The sequence below is a fragment of the Osmerus mordax genome, chromosome 7 (genome assembly GCF_038355195.1).
Source record: "Osmerus mordax isolate fOsmMor3 chromosome 7, fOsmMor3.pri, whole genome shotgun sequence".
Taxonomy (NCBI): Eukaryota; Metazoa; Chordata; class Actinopteri; order Osmeriformes; family Osmeridae; genus Osmerus; species Osmerus mordax.
Genome location: NC_090056.1, coordinates 20,417,937 through 20,435,302, shown reverse-complemented (window position 1 = coordinate 20,435,302; position 17,366 = coordinate 20,417,937). Strand labels below are relative to the sequence as shown.

The 17,366-nt window shown below is 47.9% G+C and overlaps 1 protein-coding gene across 2 annotated transcripts; it reads left to right on the top strand.

The window, feature by feature from the left end:
• Positions 1-5,746: 5,746 nt before the first annotated feature.
• Positions 5,747-17,315, top strand: LOC136945574 (solute carrier family 41 member 1). Of its 2 annotated transcripts, none has more exons than XM_067239478.1 (10): positions 5,747-5,805; positions 11,427-11,742; positions 13,181-13,288; positions 13,556-13,772; positions 13,865-14,011; positions 14,328-14,472; positions 14,718-14,797; positions 15,942-16,076; positions 16,220-16,368; positions 16,700-17,315. In XM_067239478.1, the coding sequence occupies exons 2-10, from the start codon at positions 11,452-11,454 to the stop codon at positions 16,871-16,873; spliced, it is 1,446 nt and encodes a 481-aa protein (XP_067095579.1). In that variant the 5' UTR covers positions 5,747-5,805; positions 11,427-11,451; the 3' UTR covers positions 16,874-17,315. The 2 variants fall into 2 exon arrangements, with proteins under 2 accessions (XP_067095579.1, XP_067095580.1); XM_067239479.1 differs by lacking the exon at positions 5,747-5,805 and adding an exon at positions 5,890-6,126.
• Positions 17,316-17,366: the final 51 nt, after the last annotated feature.

Here is a 17,366-nt window from a genome sequence, read left to right as displayed (position 1 = left end):
GACAAAAGAAAGAAAGAAAGAAAGAAAGAAGAGGAAAGAAAGAAAGGGAGAGAGAGAGAGAAGTAGCAATGATACTGAAATAATTGCATGGATGTTTGATTTGTGATTGCTGATCAACTGCCTGTAATGATAATTACCTGTGTTCCCTTTACTGTGGACTTCCATGCAGTATCTATGACACTAAAGAGTGTTTTTGAAGTTTGAATTAAACTGAATTGAATTGAGTGAGACATGAGAGAGGAAAGAGAGGAGGGAGAGATAGAGAGGCGGTAGAGAAAAGGTAGAGAGGAGAGAGAAGGAGAAAGAAAGGAAAGAGAGGAGAGAGAGATGCCAAGCCCATTGTTCTTCTAAAACAACCATAGCATTCCTCTCTCTCTCTCTCACACACACACACACACACACACACACAAACACACATATACACACACACACACACACCCTCTCAGCTGGGGCTCACCTGGCATCTTGCCTCTCCTCTCTCACATATATATTTTTTATATTGATATCTATATTTACTGGATCTTCACATTTGAAACCTACATGAGGCAAGATATCCTGGTGTGTGTGCATATGTGTGTGTGGGTGTGTGTGTGTGTGTGTGTGTGGGAGGGGTGTTGGTGTGTCTGTGTGTGTGTGTGTGTGGGGGGGGGGTGTTTGTGTGTGTGTGTGTGCGTGTGTGTGTGTGGGGGGGTGTTTGTGTGCATGTGTGTGTGTGGGGGGGGGTGTTTGTGTGTGTGTGTGTGTGCGTGTGTGTGTGTGTGTAGGTTTGTACCCTGCCAGCAGGTGGTCTGTTAGCTGATGAAGTTAATGTCAAGTTCATTACTGCTGGCAACAACTCCAGCACACTAAGGTCCTGGAACACTCTTACACACACACACATAAACACACACACACGCACACACATGCCCTCACACATACACATATGCAAGCATATACTGTACATACACTCACACATGCAAACACACAAACTCTGCCCCTCTCCTCCTCTCCTCCATCTCCCCCTCTTCTCCTCTCCCCCTCTCCTCCTCTCCTCATCCTCCCCCCCCCTCTCCTCTCCCCCTCTCCTCCTCCTCTCCTCCTCTCCCCCTCTGCTCCTCCCTGTCATAGTTCAGGGCTTACTGTAATGAAAACACTGCTTGTTTTATGCTCATGGAGAGAACAAGAGAATGGAGAAAAAGAAAAAAGAATTAAGATAGTAAAGAAATAAATGTGTATGCATGTGTGAGTGTGTGTAACTGTGCAAACCGTATACCCCACACATCCAGACACACATACACACATCCCCCCCAACAATGAACCGCACATATGAAGTGAATATTGAACAATGCACAAAGAGCCTCATATACACAGTTATGTAACGACTCACAGGCCCAGAAATGTGCTTTCCAGAAGCTGTCATCCTTCTGTGTCCTGCTTAATGTGATCCCTGTCTCTGTCTGGGACTCTGTTCCTATGGTTGGTGGTGTGTGTGTGTGTGTGTGTGTGTGTGTGTGGGGGGGGGGGGGGGGGGGGGAGGGGGACGACGACGACAACATAATAAGGTCATAAGTAACACACACATTCTGACACACACACATACAGGATCTTTTGTGGAAACCACCTGGATCCTTTATAGAGTGATATAACGATCATTTTCAGCAGAGCCATGACGTTATAGTTGTCTTTCTGGTCCTTCTGATCTCCCTGGCCATGTGTGTGTGTGCGTGTGTGTTTGTGCGTGTGTGTGTGCATGCATGTGTGTGTGCGTGTGTGAGCATGCATGAGAGTGCGTGCGTGTGTGCGTGTGGCCATGTGTGTGTGTGCGTGTGTGAGCATGGATGAGCGTATGTGTGCGTACTTATTACATAAGTATTTGCAGATGACTGTTTGCTTAATAAACAGTCAGATAGACTGGACAACCATGTCGTTCTGTATCCAGTACTATCATACTGCAGTCATTCAGCCACACTTTCATCCAGAGCAACATGCATTACATTTACATTTAGTCATTTAGCAGACGCTCTTATCCAGAGCGAATTACAGTAAGTACAGGGACATTCCCCCAACGCAAGTATGGTGAAGTGCCTTGCCCAAGGATACAATGTCATTGGGCACGGCCGGGAATCGAACTAGCAACCTTCAGATTACAGTACTAGCCCGATTCACTAACCGCTCAGCCACCTGACTCCCAGCAGAGAGGAATCGAACCTGCGATCTCTTGATCTGCAGTCAAATGCTCTCCCACTCATCTGTTAGTCTGTTAAACATCGTGAGATGAAAAGAAAACCTAATCCTCTTCAGGGAACACTACTGCAGATCATCTCTGTCTGTTTAGGAGATCAGAGCAGGAAAAAAGAGGGAGATGGATGATGAAGAGAGAAAAGGAGAGAAGAGGAGAGAAGGAGGAGGAGGAGAGGAGAAAAGAGAAGAGGAGAGAAGAGGAGAGGAGAGAAGAGGAGAAAGGAGAAGAGGACAGGAGAGGAGAGGAGAGGAGAGAAGAGGGGAGAAGAGGAGAGAAGAGAAGAGGAGAAAGGAGAAGAGGAGAGTAGAGAAGAGAAGAGAGAGAAGAGGAGGAGAGGAGAGGAGAAAGGAGAAGAGGAGAAGAGGAGAGAGAGAGAGAGAGAAGAGGAGAAGAGGAGAAGTAGAGAAGAAGAGAAGAGAAGAGAGAGAGAGGAGAGGAGAGAGAGAAGAGGAGAGAAGAGGAGAGAAGAGAAGAGGAGAAAGGGAAGAGTAGAGTAGAGGAGGGAGAGGAGAGGAGAGGAGAGGGACGAGGAGAGGAGAGGAGAGGAGAGGAGAGGAGAGGAGAGAGAGAGAAGAGAAGAGAAGAGAAGAGAGAGGAGAGGAGAGGAGAGAGAGAGAGAGAGAAGAGGAAAGGAGAAGAGGAGAGAGAGAGAGAGAAGAGGAGAGAGAGGAGAGAGGAGGAGGGAGCAGAAAAACAGGCCACTGGAAGTCATGGAGTATAGGGTGTAGGAGGGGGGGAGGAGGGTGGAGGAGGGTGGAGGAGGTTTGGGAGTGTGTTTTGGGGAGGAGATTAGAGGACTGAAGGAGGGGTGAGCGAGGGGATAAAAGATGAGTGGAGGAGGAGAAGCGACAGCATATGGAGCATCGGTGTAAGACGAGACGGTCATCAATCACAACGTTTGATTTACATGATGTGTCTCTCTGAAGGGGGGAGCTGTGTGTGTGGAGAGAGAGAGAGACAGTTTGTGCGTGTGTGTGTGTGTGTGGGGAGAAAGAAGAGAGTGTGTTTGTATCACTGTGAATGTGATTTAAAAAGTGAGGGAGAAAAAAAACACATTTTGAAATGTGTCAGTGGTTTGTCGGTATTTATGTGTACTGGTGTGTGAGTGTGTTTGAGTGAGTGAGTGAGTGAGTGTGTTTGAGTGTGTGAGTGTGTTTGAGTGTGTGAGTGTGTTTGAATGTGTGAGTGTGTTTGAGTGTGTGAGTGTGTTTGAGTGGTGTGAGTGGAATTGTGAGCGATGAAACATTCTGTTGGAGTTGGAATGGAAGAAGGAATAGGAGAAGGTAGAGTTAGAGAGAGCAGGAATGGAGGATAGAGAGAAAGAAGGAGATGGAAGGGAACGTGAAGCCTGGTGATGGTGCAGGTGACAGGTGCTTCAAGAAGGACCGACAGACAGACAGGCAGACAGGCTAGACCAGGGCAGACAGGCAGACAGGCAGACCAGGCAGACAGGCAGACAGCAGAGAGGCATACAGACAGACAGGCAGAGAGGCATACAGACAGACAGACAGAGAGGCAGACAAGTAGGACAGACAGACAGACAGACAAAACAGACAGGCAGACAGGCAGACAGGCAGACTGACAGAGAGGCATACAGGCAGACTGGCAGACAGAGAGGCTGACAGACAGACAGAAAGAGCAGGCAGGCAGGCAAGCAAGCAGGTAGACGGATGTTTTATTTTATAGTCCTGAGACTTTCCATCACGCTGCACAGAGGGGAACAAGAGTGAGAGAGGGGGTGTGAGGGTAGAAAGAGAGAGAGAGACAGAGAGACAGAGAGAGAGAGAGAAGAGACAGAGAGAGAGACAGAGAGAGAGACAGAGAGGAGAGACAGAGAGAGACAGAGAGAGACAGAGAGAGAGAGAGAGAGAGAGAGAGAGAGAGAGAGAGAGAGAGAGAGAGAGAGAGAGAGAGAGAGAGAGAACTATCTATGAACACATTCACAGAGGTGAGGACAACACTCAACTGTGTTTGATGTCTCATTGAAGAACCTCTAAAGAAACTCCAGCTCACACTCTCTGTGCAGAGTTATGTAAGTGTGTGTGTCTACACACAAACACAGTACACACTCCACAAACACCCTCACACAGAAACAACAACTTACTCCTCTCTCTCTCTACCTTCAGACAGACTGTGTAACCACTGAAACACTCCTGAGAGATCAGTGTGTGTTTCAACCACTGAAACACTCCTGAGAGATCAGTGGTGTTTCAACCACTGAAACACTCCTGAGAGATCAGTGGTGTTTCAACCACTGAGAGATCCTGATCTTCTGCCAGCCTGCAGACTGCCAACCCTGCAGACTTCCAGCCTGCAGACTGCCAGCTCTGCAGACTCTCTCTGAGATGTAGACGTATTGTCCTTTTCAATCCGAAACACCTTGCTGGGGTTGGGATTAAATCTGATCTCTAAATAAACGGTGTAATCTCTGGGGATTGACGCTGCTGAGAGGGGCTGTGTGTGTGAGTCTGTGTGTGTGTGTGTGTGTGTGGGGGGGGGGGGGGGGTGTCACCATAGCAACTTAAAAGTGAAGAGCCATTGTTTCTCCAGGGCACTTTGACAAGAGAGAGCAGCTAGCTTCCTCAAATGTGTGTGACTGTGTGTGACTGTGTGTGTCTGTGGGTGTGTCTGTGGGTGTGTGCACATGTGTGTGAGTGTGTGCATGGGTTCATGTACCACTGAGGGTCGTGGTTGAAACGGTGAACTTGGTGATGTGTCTCTGGCTCAGTGTTCTCCAGTCTGGCATGACTAAACTATATTAGTAAGCTTTAGTAGTCAAATAAATTGATATAAAGAGAAATGAATGAAGAATGTGTTATCACTGTGTCACCTTGCTGCCCCTTGGTGGTGAAATGTTGCACTGACAGGCAAACAAACACACACACACACACATACACAGTCACACACACACAGTCACACACTGTCACACACACAGTCACACACAGTCACACACACACAGACAGTCACATGTCATACACAGTCACACACACACACAGGCACACACTGTCACACACACAACATACACAGTCACACACACAGTCACACACTGCCACACACAGTCACACACACACAGACACACACAGTCACACACACACAAACAGTCACACGTCATACACAGTCACACACAGTGTCACACACACACACAGTCACACAGTCACACGTCATACACAGTCACACACAGTGTCACACACACACACACACACACAGTCACACAGCAGTCACACACTCATTGCTGACACATACTCTGACAAGCCAAACAGCAGGCACGCCTTGCCAGGCTATTCTGAGGAGTTTGAGATACTGACAGTGCTGTGTGTGTGGGTGTGTGTGTCAATGGATAGTGTGTGTGTGTCACCATCCTCGGAAGGAGAGTAAGGAGAGGGGGAGGGGGGGCGGTATCCTAATTTGCCAAGCAGGCTGAAATCTAAGACAGCACCCCCCCCCCCCCAACACACACACACACACACACACCCTTCTCCTACATCCCCCCACATCTTCATAGAAGATCTATTCTCAGACGGTTTCAGAACATCACCACACACTCGAACTCACTAACGGGGCTTCACGAGCACCACAGACAACAGGTAAGGGACAACAGTCTGGAGATCAACAGTGCAGACGCTGTCGCTGTTGTTTGGGAAGGTAGAGATGGGTGTGGGAGGAATTGTTCAATGTTGGTCTGGATCTTCACTCAAACAAATCGGCTGTCACGCGCGAGCAAACATTACTGCTCGAACTCGTTGAAATTGAAAATTGGCGATTAAACGATTTATTATTACGAAGTTAACTATGACTGTTGCTTTAGAATAGAATGCAGTAGTTTAAGTCGACACTGTGGTTTGATTTCTGCTGTAAGAACGATATGAAAGATGAGCTTGATGGTTGAAACTGGGAGACACACAAAGGTAGGAAAACATTTGTAAGTTTGTAGGCTACTCGCCGTAACATAATGTGTGTTTTGTATGATCAATAACGGCTCTTTCAAGTTCTCTCCGGTTGACGTCGTTCAGATCGATATGTTCGTAACTGTTCACTTTCTCTGGGGGCGGGGTTAAAGGTGCAACTCCAATTTCGAGCCAATCAGATGATTATCTAGACGCAGCGAATAGGTGCGTTCGACTTACTGCAGCGCCGGCGTCGCCTGCAGCCGCCTGCAGCCCGGCTGACTTAAAGCAGCCAATGGCATTCTCAGCTTCAAGGCAGCGGGCTGCAGCCGGCTGTCGGCGCCGCCGGTGCTGCATGAAGTCGAACACACCTATTGCAACGTAACCGTAGCACAATTAATTATTGCTTGCGTAGACATGGCGGCCCACACACTGTGCTGTCCGGCTACACTTCGATTTATGAAAGGTAGCTGTTGCGTTTAGCTCATTTAGCCGCAAGAAGTTCTCCGGGTTGTAACTGTTCAAACTGAATTAAATGATGTCTAGCCAAGACTTGCGGACTCACTTCAAGTGAGTGCTGCTTCTGCAATAGCGGTGTAAATGAATGATGAGCCACGGATTTCATTGAAAGTTTGTAGTGCGTGGTGTGGGTGTGATTATGAGCAGAGTGCGAATTCTACAATGATAATCGGGGGGTCAACTTCTTCTCCAGGGTGTAAAGTAGGCAAATTCTTACGATTACAGGTAAGAACGATATAAAGATGTGTCGACCCCCCGACTATTTCAAACCTAATAACCCCTTTGGTCATTTTATCCAAAACACACATTGCTAACCCTTTTGGTCATTTCATCCGAAACACACGTGCTAACCCCTTTGGTCATTTTATCCAAAACACATGCTAACCCCCCTTTGGTAATTTCCCCCAAAACACACAAGCTAACCACTTTGATAATTTCATCCAAAACACACATGCTAACCCCTTTGGTCATTGACCCCAAAACACACATGCTAACCCCTTTGGTCATTTACCCCAAAACACACATGCTAACCCCTTTGCTCATTTCATCCAAAACACACTTGCTAACCCCTTTGGTCATTTCATCAAAAACACACATGCTCACCCCTTTGGTCATTTCACCCAAAACACACATGCTAACCCCTTTGGTCATTTACCCCAAAACACACATGCTAACCCCTTTGGTCATTTCATCCAAAACACACTTGCTAACCCCTTTGGTAATTTCACCCAAGACACACATGCTAACCCCTTTGGTTATTTTATCCAAAACACACATGCTAACCCCTTTGGTCATTTACCCCAAAACACACATGCTAACCCCTTTGGTCATTTACCCCAAAACACACATGCTAACCCCTTTGGTCATTTACCCCAAAACACACATGCTCACCCCTTTGGTCATTTCATCCAAAACACACATGCTAACCCCTTTGGTCATTGACCCCAAAACACACATGCTAACCCCTTTGGTCATTTTATCCAAAACACACATACTAACTCCTTTGGTCATTGACCCCAAAACACACATGCTAACCCGTTTGGTCATTTCATCGAAAACACACATGCTAACCCCTTTGGTAATTTCACCCAAGACACACATGCTAACCCCTTTGGTCATTTTATCCAAAACACACATGCTAACCCCTTTGGTCATTTACCCCAAAACACACATGCTAACCCCTTTGGTAATTTACCCCGAAACACACAAGCTCACCCCTTTGGTCATTTCATCCAAAACACACATGCTAACCCCTTTGGTCATTGACCCCAAAACACACATGCTAACCCCTTTGGTCATTTTATCCAAAACACACATACTAATCCCTTTGGTCATTTCATCCGAAACACATGCTAACCCCTTTGGTCATTTCATCCAAAACACACATGCTAAACCCTTTGGTCATTTTATCAAAAACACACATGCTAACCCCTTTGGTAATTTACCCCAAAACACACATACTAACCCCTTTGGTAATTTCATCGAAAACACATGCTAACCCCTTTGGCAATTTATCCCAAAACACACAAGCTCACCCCTTTGGTCATTTCATCCAAAACACACTTGCTAACCCCTGTGGTCATTGACCCCAAAACACACATGCTAACCCCTTTGGTCATTTTATCCAAAACACACTTGCTAATCCCTTTGGTCATTTCATCCAAAACACACATGCTAACCCCTTTGGTCATTTCATCCAAAACACACATGCTAACCCCTTTGGTCATTTTATCCAAAACACACATGCTAACCCCTTTGGTCATTTCATCCAAAACATACATGCTAACCCCTTTGGTCATTTCATCCAAAACACACTTGCTAACCCCTTTGGTCATTTTATCCAAAACACACTTGCTAATCCCTTTGGTCATTTCATCCGAAACACACATGCTAACCCCTTTGGTCATTTCATCCAAAACACACATGCTAACCCCTTTGGTCATTTTATCCAAAACACACATGCTAACCCCTTTGGTCATTTCATCCAAAACATACATGCTAACCCCTTTGGTCATTTCATCCAAAACACACATGCTAACCCCTTTGGTCATTTCATCCAAAACACACATGCTAACCCCTTTGGTCATTTCATCCAAAACACACATGCTAACCCCTTTGGTAATTTACCCCAAAACACACATGCTCACCCCTTTGGTCATTTTATCCAAAAAACACATACTAATCCCTTTGGTCATTTCATCCGAAACACACATGCTAACCCCTTTGGTAATTTACCCCCAAAACACACATGCTAACCCCTTTGGTAATTTACCCCAAAACACACATGCTCACCCCTTTGGTCATTTTATCCAAAACACACATGCTAACCCCTTTGGTCATTTCATCGAAAACACACCAGCTCACCCCTTTGGTCATTTCATCCAAAACATACATGCTAACCCCTTTGGTCATTTCATCCAAAACACACATGCTAACCCCTTTGGTCATTTCATCCAAAACACACATACTAATCTCTTTGGTCATTTAATCTGAAACACACATGCTAACCCCTTTGGTCATTTCATCCAAAACACACATACTAATCTCTTTGGTCATTTAATCTGAAACACACATGCTAACCCCTTTGGTCATTTCATCCAAAACACACATACTAATCTCTTTGGTCATTTAATCTGAAACACACATGCTAACCCCTTTGGTAATTTACCCCAAAACACACATGCTAACCCCTTTGGTCATTTCATCCAAAACACACATACTAATCTCTTTGGTCATTTAATCTGAAACACACATGCTAACCCCTTTGGTCATTTCATCCAAAACACACATACTAATCTCTTTGGTCATTTAATCTGAAACACACATGCTAACCCCTTTGGTAATTTACCCCAAAACACACAAGCTCACCCCTTTGGTCATTTCATCCAAGACACACATGCTAACCCCTTTGGTCATTTTATCCAAAACACACATGCTAACCCCTTTGGTAATTTACCCCAAAACACACAAGCTCACCCCTTTGGTCATTTCATCCGAAACACACATGCTAACCCCTTTGGTCATTTCACCCAAGACACACATACTAACCTCTTTGGTCATTTCATCGAAAACACATGCTAACCCCTTTGGTAATTTACCCCAAAACACACAAGCTCACCCCTTTGGTCATTTCATCCAAGACACACATGCTAACCCCTTTGGTCATTTTATCCAAAACACACATGCTAACCCCTTTGGTAATTTACCCCAAAACACACATGCTCACCCCTTTGGTAATTTTATCCAAAAAACACATACTAATCCCTTTGGTCATTTCATCCGAAACACACATGCTAACCCCTTTGGTAATTTACCCCAAAACACACATGCTAACCCCTTTGGTCATTTCATCCAAAACACACATGCTAACCCCTTTGGTCATTTCATCCAAAACACACATGCTAACCCCTTTGGTCATTTCATCCAAAACACACATGCTAACCCCTTTGGTCATTTCATCAAAAACACACGTGCTAACCCCTTTGGTAATTTACCCCAAAACACACATGCTAACCCCTTTGGTCATTTCATCCAAAACACACATACTAATCTCTTTGGTCATTTAATCTGAAACACACATGCTAACCCCTTTGGTCATTTCACCCAAGACACACATACTAACCTCTTTGGTCATTTCATCGAAAACACATGCTAACCCCTTTGGTAATTTACCCCAAAACACACAAGCTCACCCCTTTGGTCATTTCATCCAAGACACACATGCTAACCCCTTTGGTCATTTTATCCAAAACACACATGCTAACCCCTTTGGTAATTTACCCCAAAACACACAAGCTCACCCCTTTGGTCATTTCATCCGAAACACACATGCTAACCCCTTTGGTAATTTACCCCAAAACACACATGCTAACCCCTTTGGTCATTTCATCCAAAACACACATGCTAACCCCTTTGGTCATTTTATCCAAAACACACATACTAAACCCTTTGGTCATTTTATCCGAAAAACACATGCTAACCCTTCTGGTAATTTACCCCAAAACACACATGCTAACCCCTTTGGTCATTTCATCCAAAACACACATGCTAACCAGAGTGCGAATTATACAATGATAATCCGGGTGGTCAACTTCTTCTCCAGGGCGTAAAGTAGTTCAGGATTACAGATAAGAACAATATATAAATGTATTGACCCCCCCAACCGGTTGTTTTACCTCTTTTGGGGGGGTCCAAGTCTTAATTAGGGGGGTCAAGCCCCTCCCATAATTCGAACCCTGATTATGAGAGTGCGTTTTAACACTTGTAAGAATCAAGCTAGTCTGGTCGCGAACATCTAGCTAAAGTTTGGTGCCATCATGCATGGCAATATTACATGTATTGAACTGTACAATGTTACCTGGAAATGAAAAAAAGTCACGCAATGACAATAAATTGTGTTGATCATGCCACTAAGTAACAAGCCTGCTTTGAAAATGTAAGAAGTAGAAAGTAGCCTATAGATATTTGTGTAAAACATTTTAAAAAGTTGTCATACAAATAAACAGTGAACAAAGTACTGATACCACACATTAGGCCTACAGTAATGATGTATTTGTGCTCTCTGCAATCAGTTGAACATGCATATTTGTCAGTCGGATCGGATTACCTTATTAACACATACTGATCAGTGAAGCGTTAACGTAATTTGACCAGTTGAGTGTTTTTATCAGTATATATAAGTATTGATCAGTTCTACAAGTATTTATCAGTTGAGTGTACCGAACAGCAAATGCCATCTTGATCAGTTGACCATATTTATATTTATTTAATCACTTGAGCACATTGCCTGGTCTCCTCTTCAGACAGACCATCCTCGGGAAGCCCACCATGCCACCAGAGGAGCAGCCTCGCCAGAGGAAGAAATCCTCCAAGAAATCCAAATCCAAGAAGGGCAAAGGGCATGCCAGTGGGTCTCTTGACCGCCTCGGGGGCTCCTTCGATGGGCAGGAGGATCTACCGGTGCCCCTGGTCCCGGCTCCGGCCTCCAGGAAGCCAGTGAAGGAGGAGGCGAAGCCAGCGGAGGAGTCCTCAGTAGCGATCTGCCTGCAGGTGGTGTTCCCCTACCTGCTGGCTGGGATGGGCATGGTGATGGCGGGCATGGTGCTGGACAGTGTGCAGGTGAGTCTGCTGGGGGGTGGGACAGGTGAGGAGAGGAGCGAGGGTGAGGAATAGAGAGAGGATGACAAATGGACTGTGAAGGATGGAGTGGGGATGATGTAAGATGAAGGATAGTGGGGATGATGATGATTGGTGTGAGGATGAGGGATGGAAGATGTGGGATGGAGGCAGGTTGAGGGATAGTGAGGATGAGGGGTGGGATGAGGGCTGGGATGAGGGTGGGATGAGGGTAGGATGAGGGTGGGATGCTGACAGATGTGTGGAGGAAACATTTTACATGTCTGTCACACAACCGGAGTCTCTTGGTTACGTGGACCAATCGTGATGGAAAATCATTCAATTGGTTTCAAGCGAGTCAGGAAGGTGGACCCAGGAGGGAGATCTCTCTCCTTCTCACTCTGCATCCTCACCATCTCCTTCCTCGTTTTCTTTCTTCGTGTTCTCTCTCTCTCTCTCTCTCTCTCTCTCTCTCTCTCTCTCTCTCTCTCTCTCTCTCTCTCTCTCTCTCTCTCTCTCTCTCTCTCTCACACACCCCTCTCTCTTTCTCTCTTTCCCCCTCCCCTCTCTCTATCCCTTTAACTCTATCCCTACCTCTCCTCTCTTTCCATCTTGTTTTCCATCCTGTCGGGTCTGTTCTCAGCCTCTGTGTCAGAGAGCAGGTCTCAGTCATGTGTTTCTGACAGGTCCTGTTAAAACAGGGGGAGGTTTACTAGCTGCTAGTCCAGCCATCGGCTGCAGTTATCCTATCTTTAGCATCAGAAGTTAGCTGCATGCTTAGCTATCTGCTACAATAGCCAGTAGCTAGCTGTTAGCTTAGCCATCAGCCACCGCAGTCCTACAGTTAGCATTAATCGCTAGCTAGCTGCTAGCCATGGTGGTGACTCATCTGGAGCTACAGCTCTGCTACCAGAGGAGGAAGCTACGTGGCGTTTCCTGTCAGCTGACACGCTTCCCGCACGACTTCCTGCCGGAGAGCGCCAGGAGTGTGGCCGCCCAGGTGCTGCTGCCCTACCTAGTGTGTGGCATGGGCATGGTGTCAGCGGGCATCGTCATGGATACAGTAAAAGTACATACGTCCTGTGCTGTGTTTTCTGAGTTGTGTGTGTGTGTGTGAGGGGTATTGTGTTTGTGTGTATGTATGTGTCAGTGCCTATATTGGTTATGCTAAACCCAGCTGTCTATTTTTATGTTGTGAGTAGAGAGGGAGAGAGAAAAGGAGAGGGATTTATAAATATCCCTGTGTGTTCATTTCTAAATGTGTGTTTGAACAGGCTGGAGAGAGGCAGGGCTGGACAGAGGCAGAGCTGGAGAGAGGCAGGGACGGAGAGAAGCAGGGCTGGAGAGAGGCAGGGAGGGATAGAAGCAGGGCTGGAGAGAGGTACACTCTCTAATTCTATTTCTGTGTGTGTCTTGGCATGTGTGTGTGTGTGTGTTCCAGCACTGGGAGGTGTTCAGGGTGATCACGGAGGTGTTCATCCTGGTTCCTGCTCTGGTGGGGCTGAAGGGGAACCTGGAGATGACCCTGGCTGCACGCCTCTCCACTGCTGTGAGTCACTCCTCCTCTCCCTCCTCCTCTCCCTCCTCCTCTCCTTCCTCCTCTCCGTCCTCCTCTCCCTCCTCTCCCTCCTCCTCTCCCTCCTCCTCTCCCTCCTCTTCTCCTTCCTCCTCTCCCTCCTCCTCTCCCTCCTCCTCTCCCTCCTCTTCTCCTTCCTCCTCTCCCTCCTCCTCTCCCTTCTCCTCTCCCTCCTCCTCTCCTCCATCTACTCATCCTCCTTTGTCACCATCTCTCTGTGTGCTTGTGTGTGTGTTCCAGTCTAACACGGGCCAGCTGGACGACCCAGCCCAACAGTGGATTCTGGTGAGCAGCAACCTGGCTCTGATCCAGGTCCAGGCCACGGTGGTGGGCTTCCTGGCCGCGCTGGCGGCCGTGGCGCTGGGGGCGGTGTCTCGGGGAGGGGTGGATCTGGACCAGGCGGCCGTGCTCTGCGCCAGCAGCATCGTCACAGCCTTCGTAGCGGCGCTCTCTCTCGGTACGGGGGGCGGAGGAGGTTCACAAGCGGTCACACACGAGCGATGCACACCTGGGAACTTACACTCGTACACACCCCCCCCCCTCCTCCAGGCCTGGTGATGATTGGTGTGATCCTGGGCTCCAGGAAGGTGGGCATCAACCCAGACAATGTGGCCACGCCCATCGCCGCCAGTCTCGGTGACCTCATCACCCTGTCTCTGCTGGCCACTGTCAGCTCCACACTGTTCCAGTATAGAGGTTAGTGTGTCAGCTACACTGTTCCAGTGTAGAGGTTAGTGTGTCAGCTACACTGTTCCAGTGTAGAGGTTAGTGTGTCAGCTACACTGTTCCAGTGTAGAGGTTAGTGTGTCAGCTACACTGGAACAGTATAGAGGTTAGTGTGTCAGCTACACTGGAACAGTATAGAGGTTAGTGTGTCCGCTACACTGGAACAGTATAGAGGTTAGTGTGTCAGCTACACTGTTCCAGTGTAGAGGTTAGTGTGTCAGCTACACTGTTCCAGTGTAGAGGTTAGTGTGTGTGTATGTGTATAACTCAGCCTGTCTGTGCCCAGGTGTGTGGTACCTGTCTCCCCTGGTGTGTGTGCTGTTCCTGGCGATGCTCCCTGTGTGGATAAAGCTGGCCAGGCGCAGCCCTCAGATCACAGAGGTGCTACGTTCAGGCTGGCAGCCTGTCATAGTGGCCATGTCTATCAGCAGGTAAGTACATGCAGACATGCATGCATTCACACATGCAGACATGCATGCATTCACACATGCAATCCCACACTCACAGTCACATAAAACCCATAAACTCTATCTACATCGACACACTCTGTCAACACTATAGCTAAACATACACACAGTGACACAGAGGTTAACAGCCTCTCTATCTCTGTTTCTACCTCTATCTCCTTGTGTGTGTGTGTGTGTCTCTCTCTCTGCCTCGCTCTCTGTCTCTGCAGTTTTGGAGGTCTGATCCTGGACCAGACAGTGAGTGATCCTAAGTTTGTGGGCATGGCTGTCTTCACCCCGGTCATCAACGGTGAGCGTGCCAGCTCTCTCTCCGCTCATCCTTTAAGCAGGATCCTGACACTTGTGTTTTGTGTGTAAAATTTAGTAAAAAGCAGTTGTTGTTACTGTAGGGTGGTATGCATGGGGATTGGGCTTATTCCAGATATCAAGTGTGAAGGACCTAACCCTTCTGAATGACTATTTCTAGATATGGTTGTGAGTGTGAAAGGAAATCAGTGCTTCATCAATACAGTTTTATTCTGTTATTGTTTTTTGAAATAGAGGTCTAAAACGTCAAAACAAAAATCCTTAACATTATGAAACGTAATTGTTCTTAAAATGTTTCTGAACCACTTGGTGGCAGTTGAGATTTAGTGTGTGTATGTCTAACACAGTGTGTTCTGTGTCAGTGTATTTTGTACTTGTCTCTGCAGGTGTGTGTGTTACTAAGTGTGTTTTTTATTGAAAACACATGACTGTGACTTCTGGGGGAGGGGGAGGCAGAGAGAGGGGGAGGGGGGGAGGGGGAGAGGGAGGCAGAGAGAGGGGGAGGGGGAGAGAGGGGGAGTGAGGGGGGGGAGGGGGAGAGGGAGGCAGAGAGACTGGTGTTGTGTGTGTCTGGTTCGGTTTTCTTTAATAAGCATGAGGTGTTTATAGGCAGCAACAGGCGTTACTCTACGTGGTGTGACATGGTTTAATGGCAGCATACTCAAGAAGTTAACCTACTTCTCTTTTTCCACCTCTCTCTCTTGCATCTGTTTCTATTTGTATCTCTGCACTTGTTCTACTCCCTCCATCTTTCTCCCTCTCTCTCTCTCTCCCTCCCTCTCCCTCCCTCCCTCCCTCCCTCCCTCCCTCCCTCCCTCCCTCCCTCCCTCCCTCCCTCCCTCCCTCCCTCCCTCCCTCCCTCCCTCCCTCCCTCCCTCTCCCTCCCTCTCTCTCTCTCTCTCTCTCTCTCTCTCTCTCTCTCTCTCTCTCTCTCTCTCTCTCTCTCTCTCTCTCTCTCCCTCCCTCACTCACTCACTCTCTCCCTCCGTCTTTCTCTCTCCCTCCCTCATTCAACCCCTCCTTTCTCTAAATAAATCTTACCGTCTCCCCCTTCTATCCCTGCCTCTTCTCCCCTCTCTCACTCTTTCCTCACCCCTTCTGCCCCCCCCCTCTCCCTGTCTCCCCAGGGGTGGGGGGGAACCTGGTAGCTATCCAGGCCAGCCGGATCTCTACCTACCTGCACTACTGGAGTCTACCTGGAGTCCTGCCCTACAGCATGAGACAGCACTGGCCCAGCCCCTTCATCACCTTCCTGTCCCCAGGTAATACACAGGCCCAATCCAGCACCTGTCACCAGGTAACATACAGGCCCAACCCAGCACCTGTCCCCAGGTAATACACAGGCCCAATCCAGCACCTGTCACCAGGTAATATACAGGCCCCTTCACCACCTTCCTGTGCCCAGGTGTGAACTCCAAGTCGGCGCGTGTCCTCTTCCTATTGGTGATTCCGGGTCACCTGGTGTTCCTCTACGCCATCTCTCTGCTCCAGGGAGGACACATGACCATCTCGGTGTTCTTCACCTGCTGCTACCTCTGTGCTGCCCTGCTGCAGGTACGACGCACAAACCAAACAACCCCTTCACTGTGTTCTTCACATGCTTCCACATGTGCTGTAGGGAAAGAGTATAAATCTAACAGCAGGGTAAGAGTACAGTCTCCATCAATGTAGCCCGATGTGCAACCCTGTTGCAGGTTAGGGAGTATAAATCAAACCAACCCTAGAAAAACGAGCTAGAAAAACCCCTGTCACTAAGGCCCGCCCCGCCGTCACCAAGGCCCGCCCCCCCGCCACCAAGGCCCGCCCCCCCTGTCACCAAGGCCCCCCCCCACATGATGGATAGTCTGTTGCAATTGGCTGACTCTGCTGTCCATCACCTTCCCAGGTGGGCATCCTGCTGTACCTGGCTGACCTCATCGTGCGTCTGATGTGGAGGCGGAGCCTAGACCCAGACAACTTCTCTATACCCTACCTGACGGCGCTGGGCGACCTGCTGGGAACCGGCTTCCTGGCCCTCTGCTTCCGCTCTGTCTCATTGGTCCAGGACCTGGAACCCTAACTGGCACTGCCTCACCTGGAGACCTGGAGCTGAACACTGATTGGCTGATTTTCTTTTTGCATAATTGTCTCCTGGCAGGTTATGCACCTGTGTCGCCGCCCGTCTCTGGGGGAGCAGGACTGAACTGCTCCATGCCGTTTTTTGGGGGACTTTTTCGTTGTGTTGTTTGAGGGTTCAGGTTTTACGTTTTATTTATTTGACAACTCACCTGGAGGCTGTTAAACCTGGGGACCTGTGACTGGAACAGCTGTTACACCTGGAGACATTACAGCCGTCCTCCTCAGAATGTTTTAAAAGAAAGCACAGATGATGGTGCCACCTTGTTCTGATAACGTGTGTGTGTATTACTACATACACACGAGGCCTGGGAGTGTGTGGACTAACAGCCTGTGTTTGAGATCTACCAGGCATCACCACACACTGCATTAAACTCTCTCCTTTATCCCTCTCCCTCTTTCTTTCTCCTCGCTGTCTCTCCCTCTCTCCATCTAAG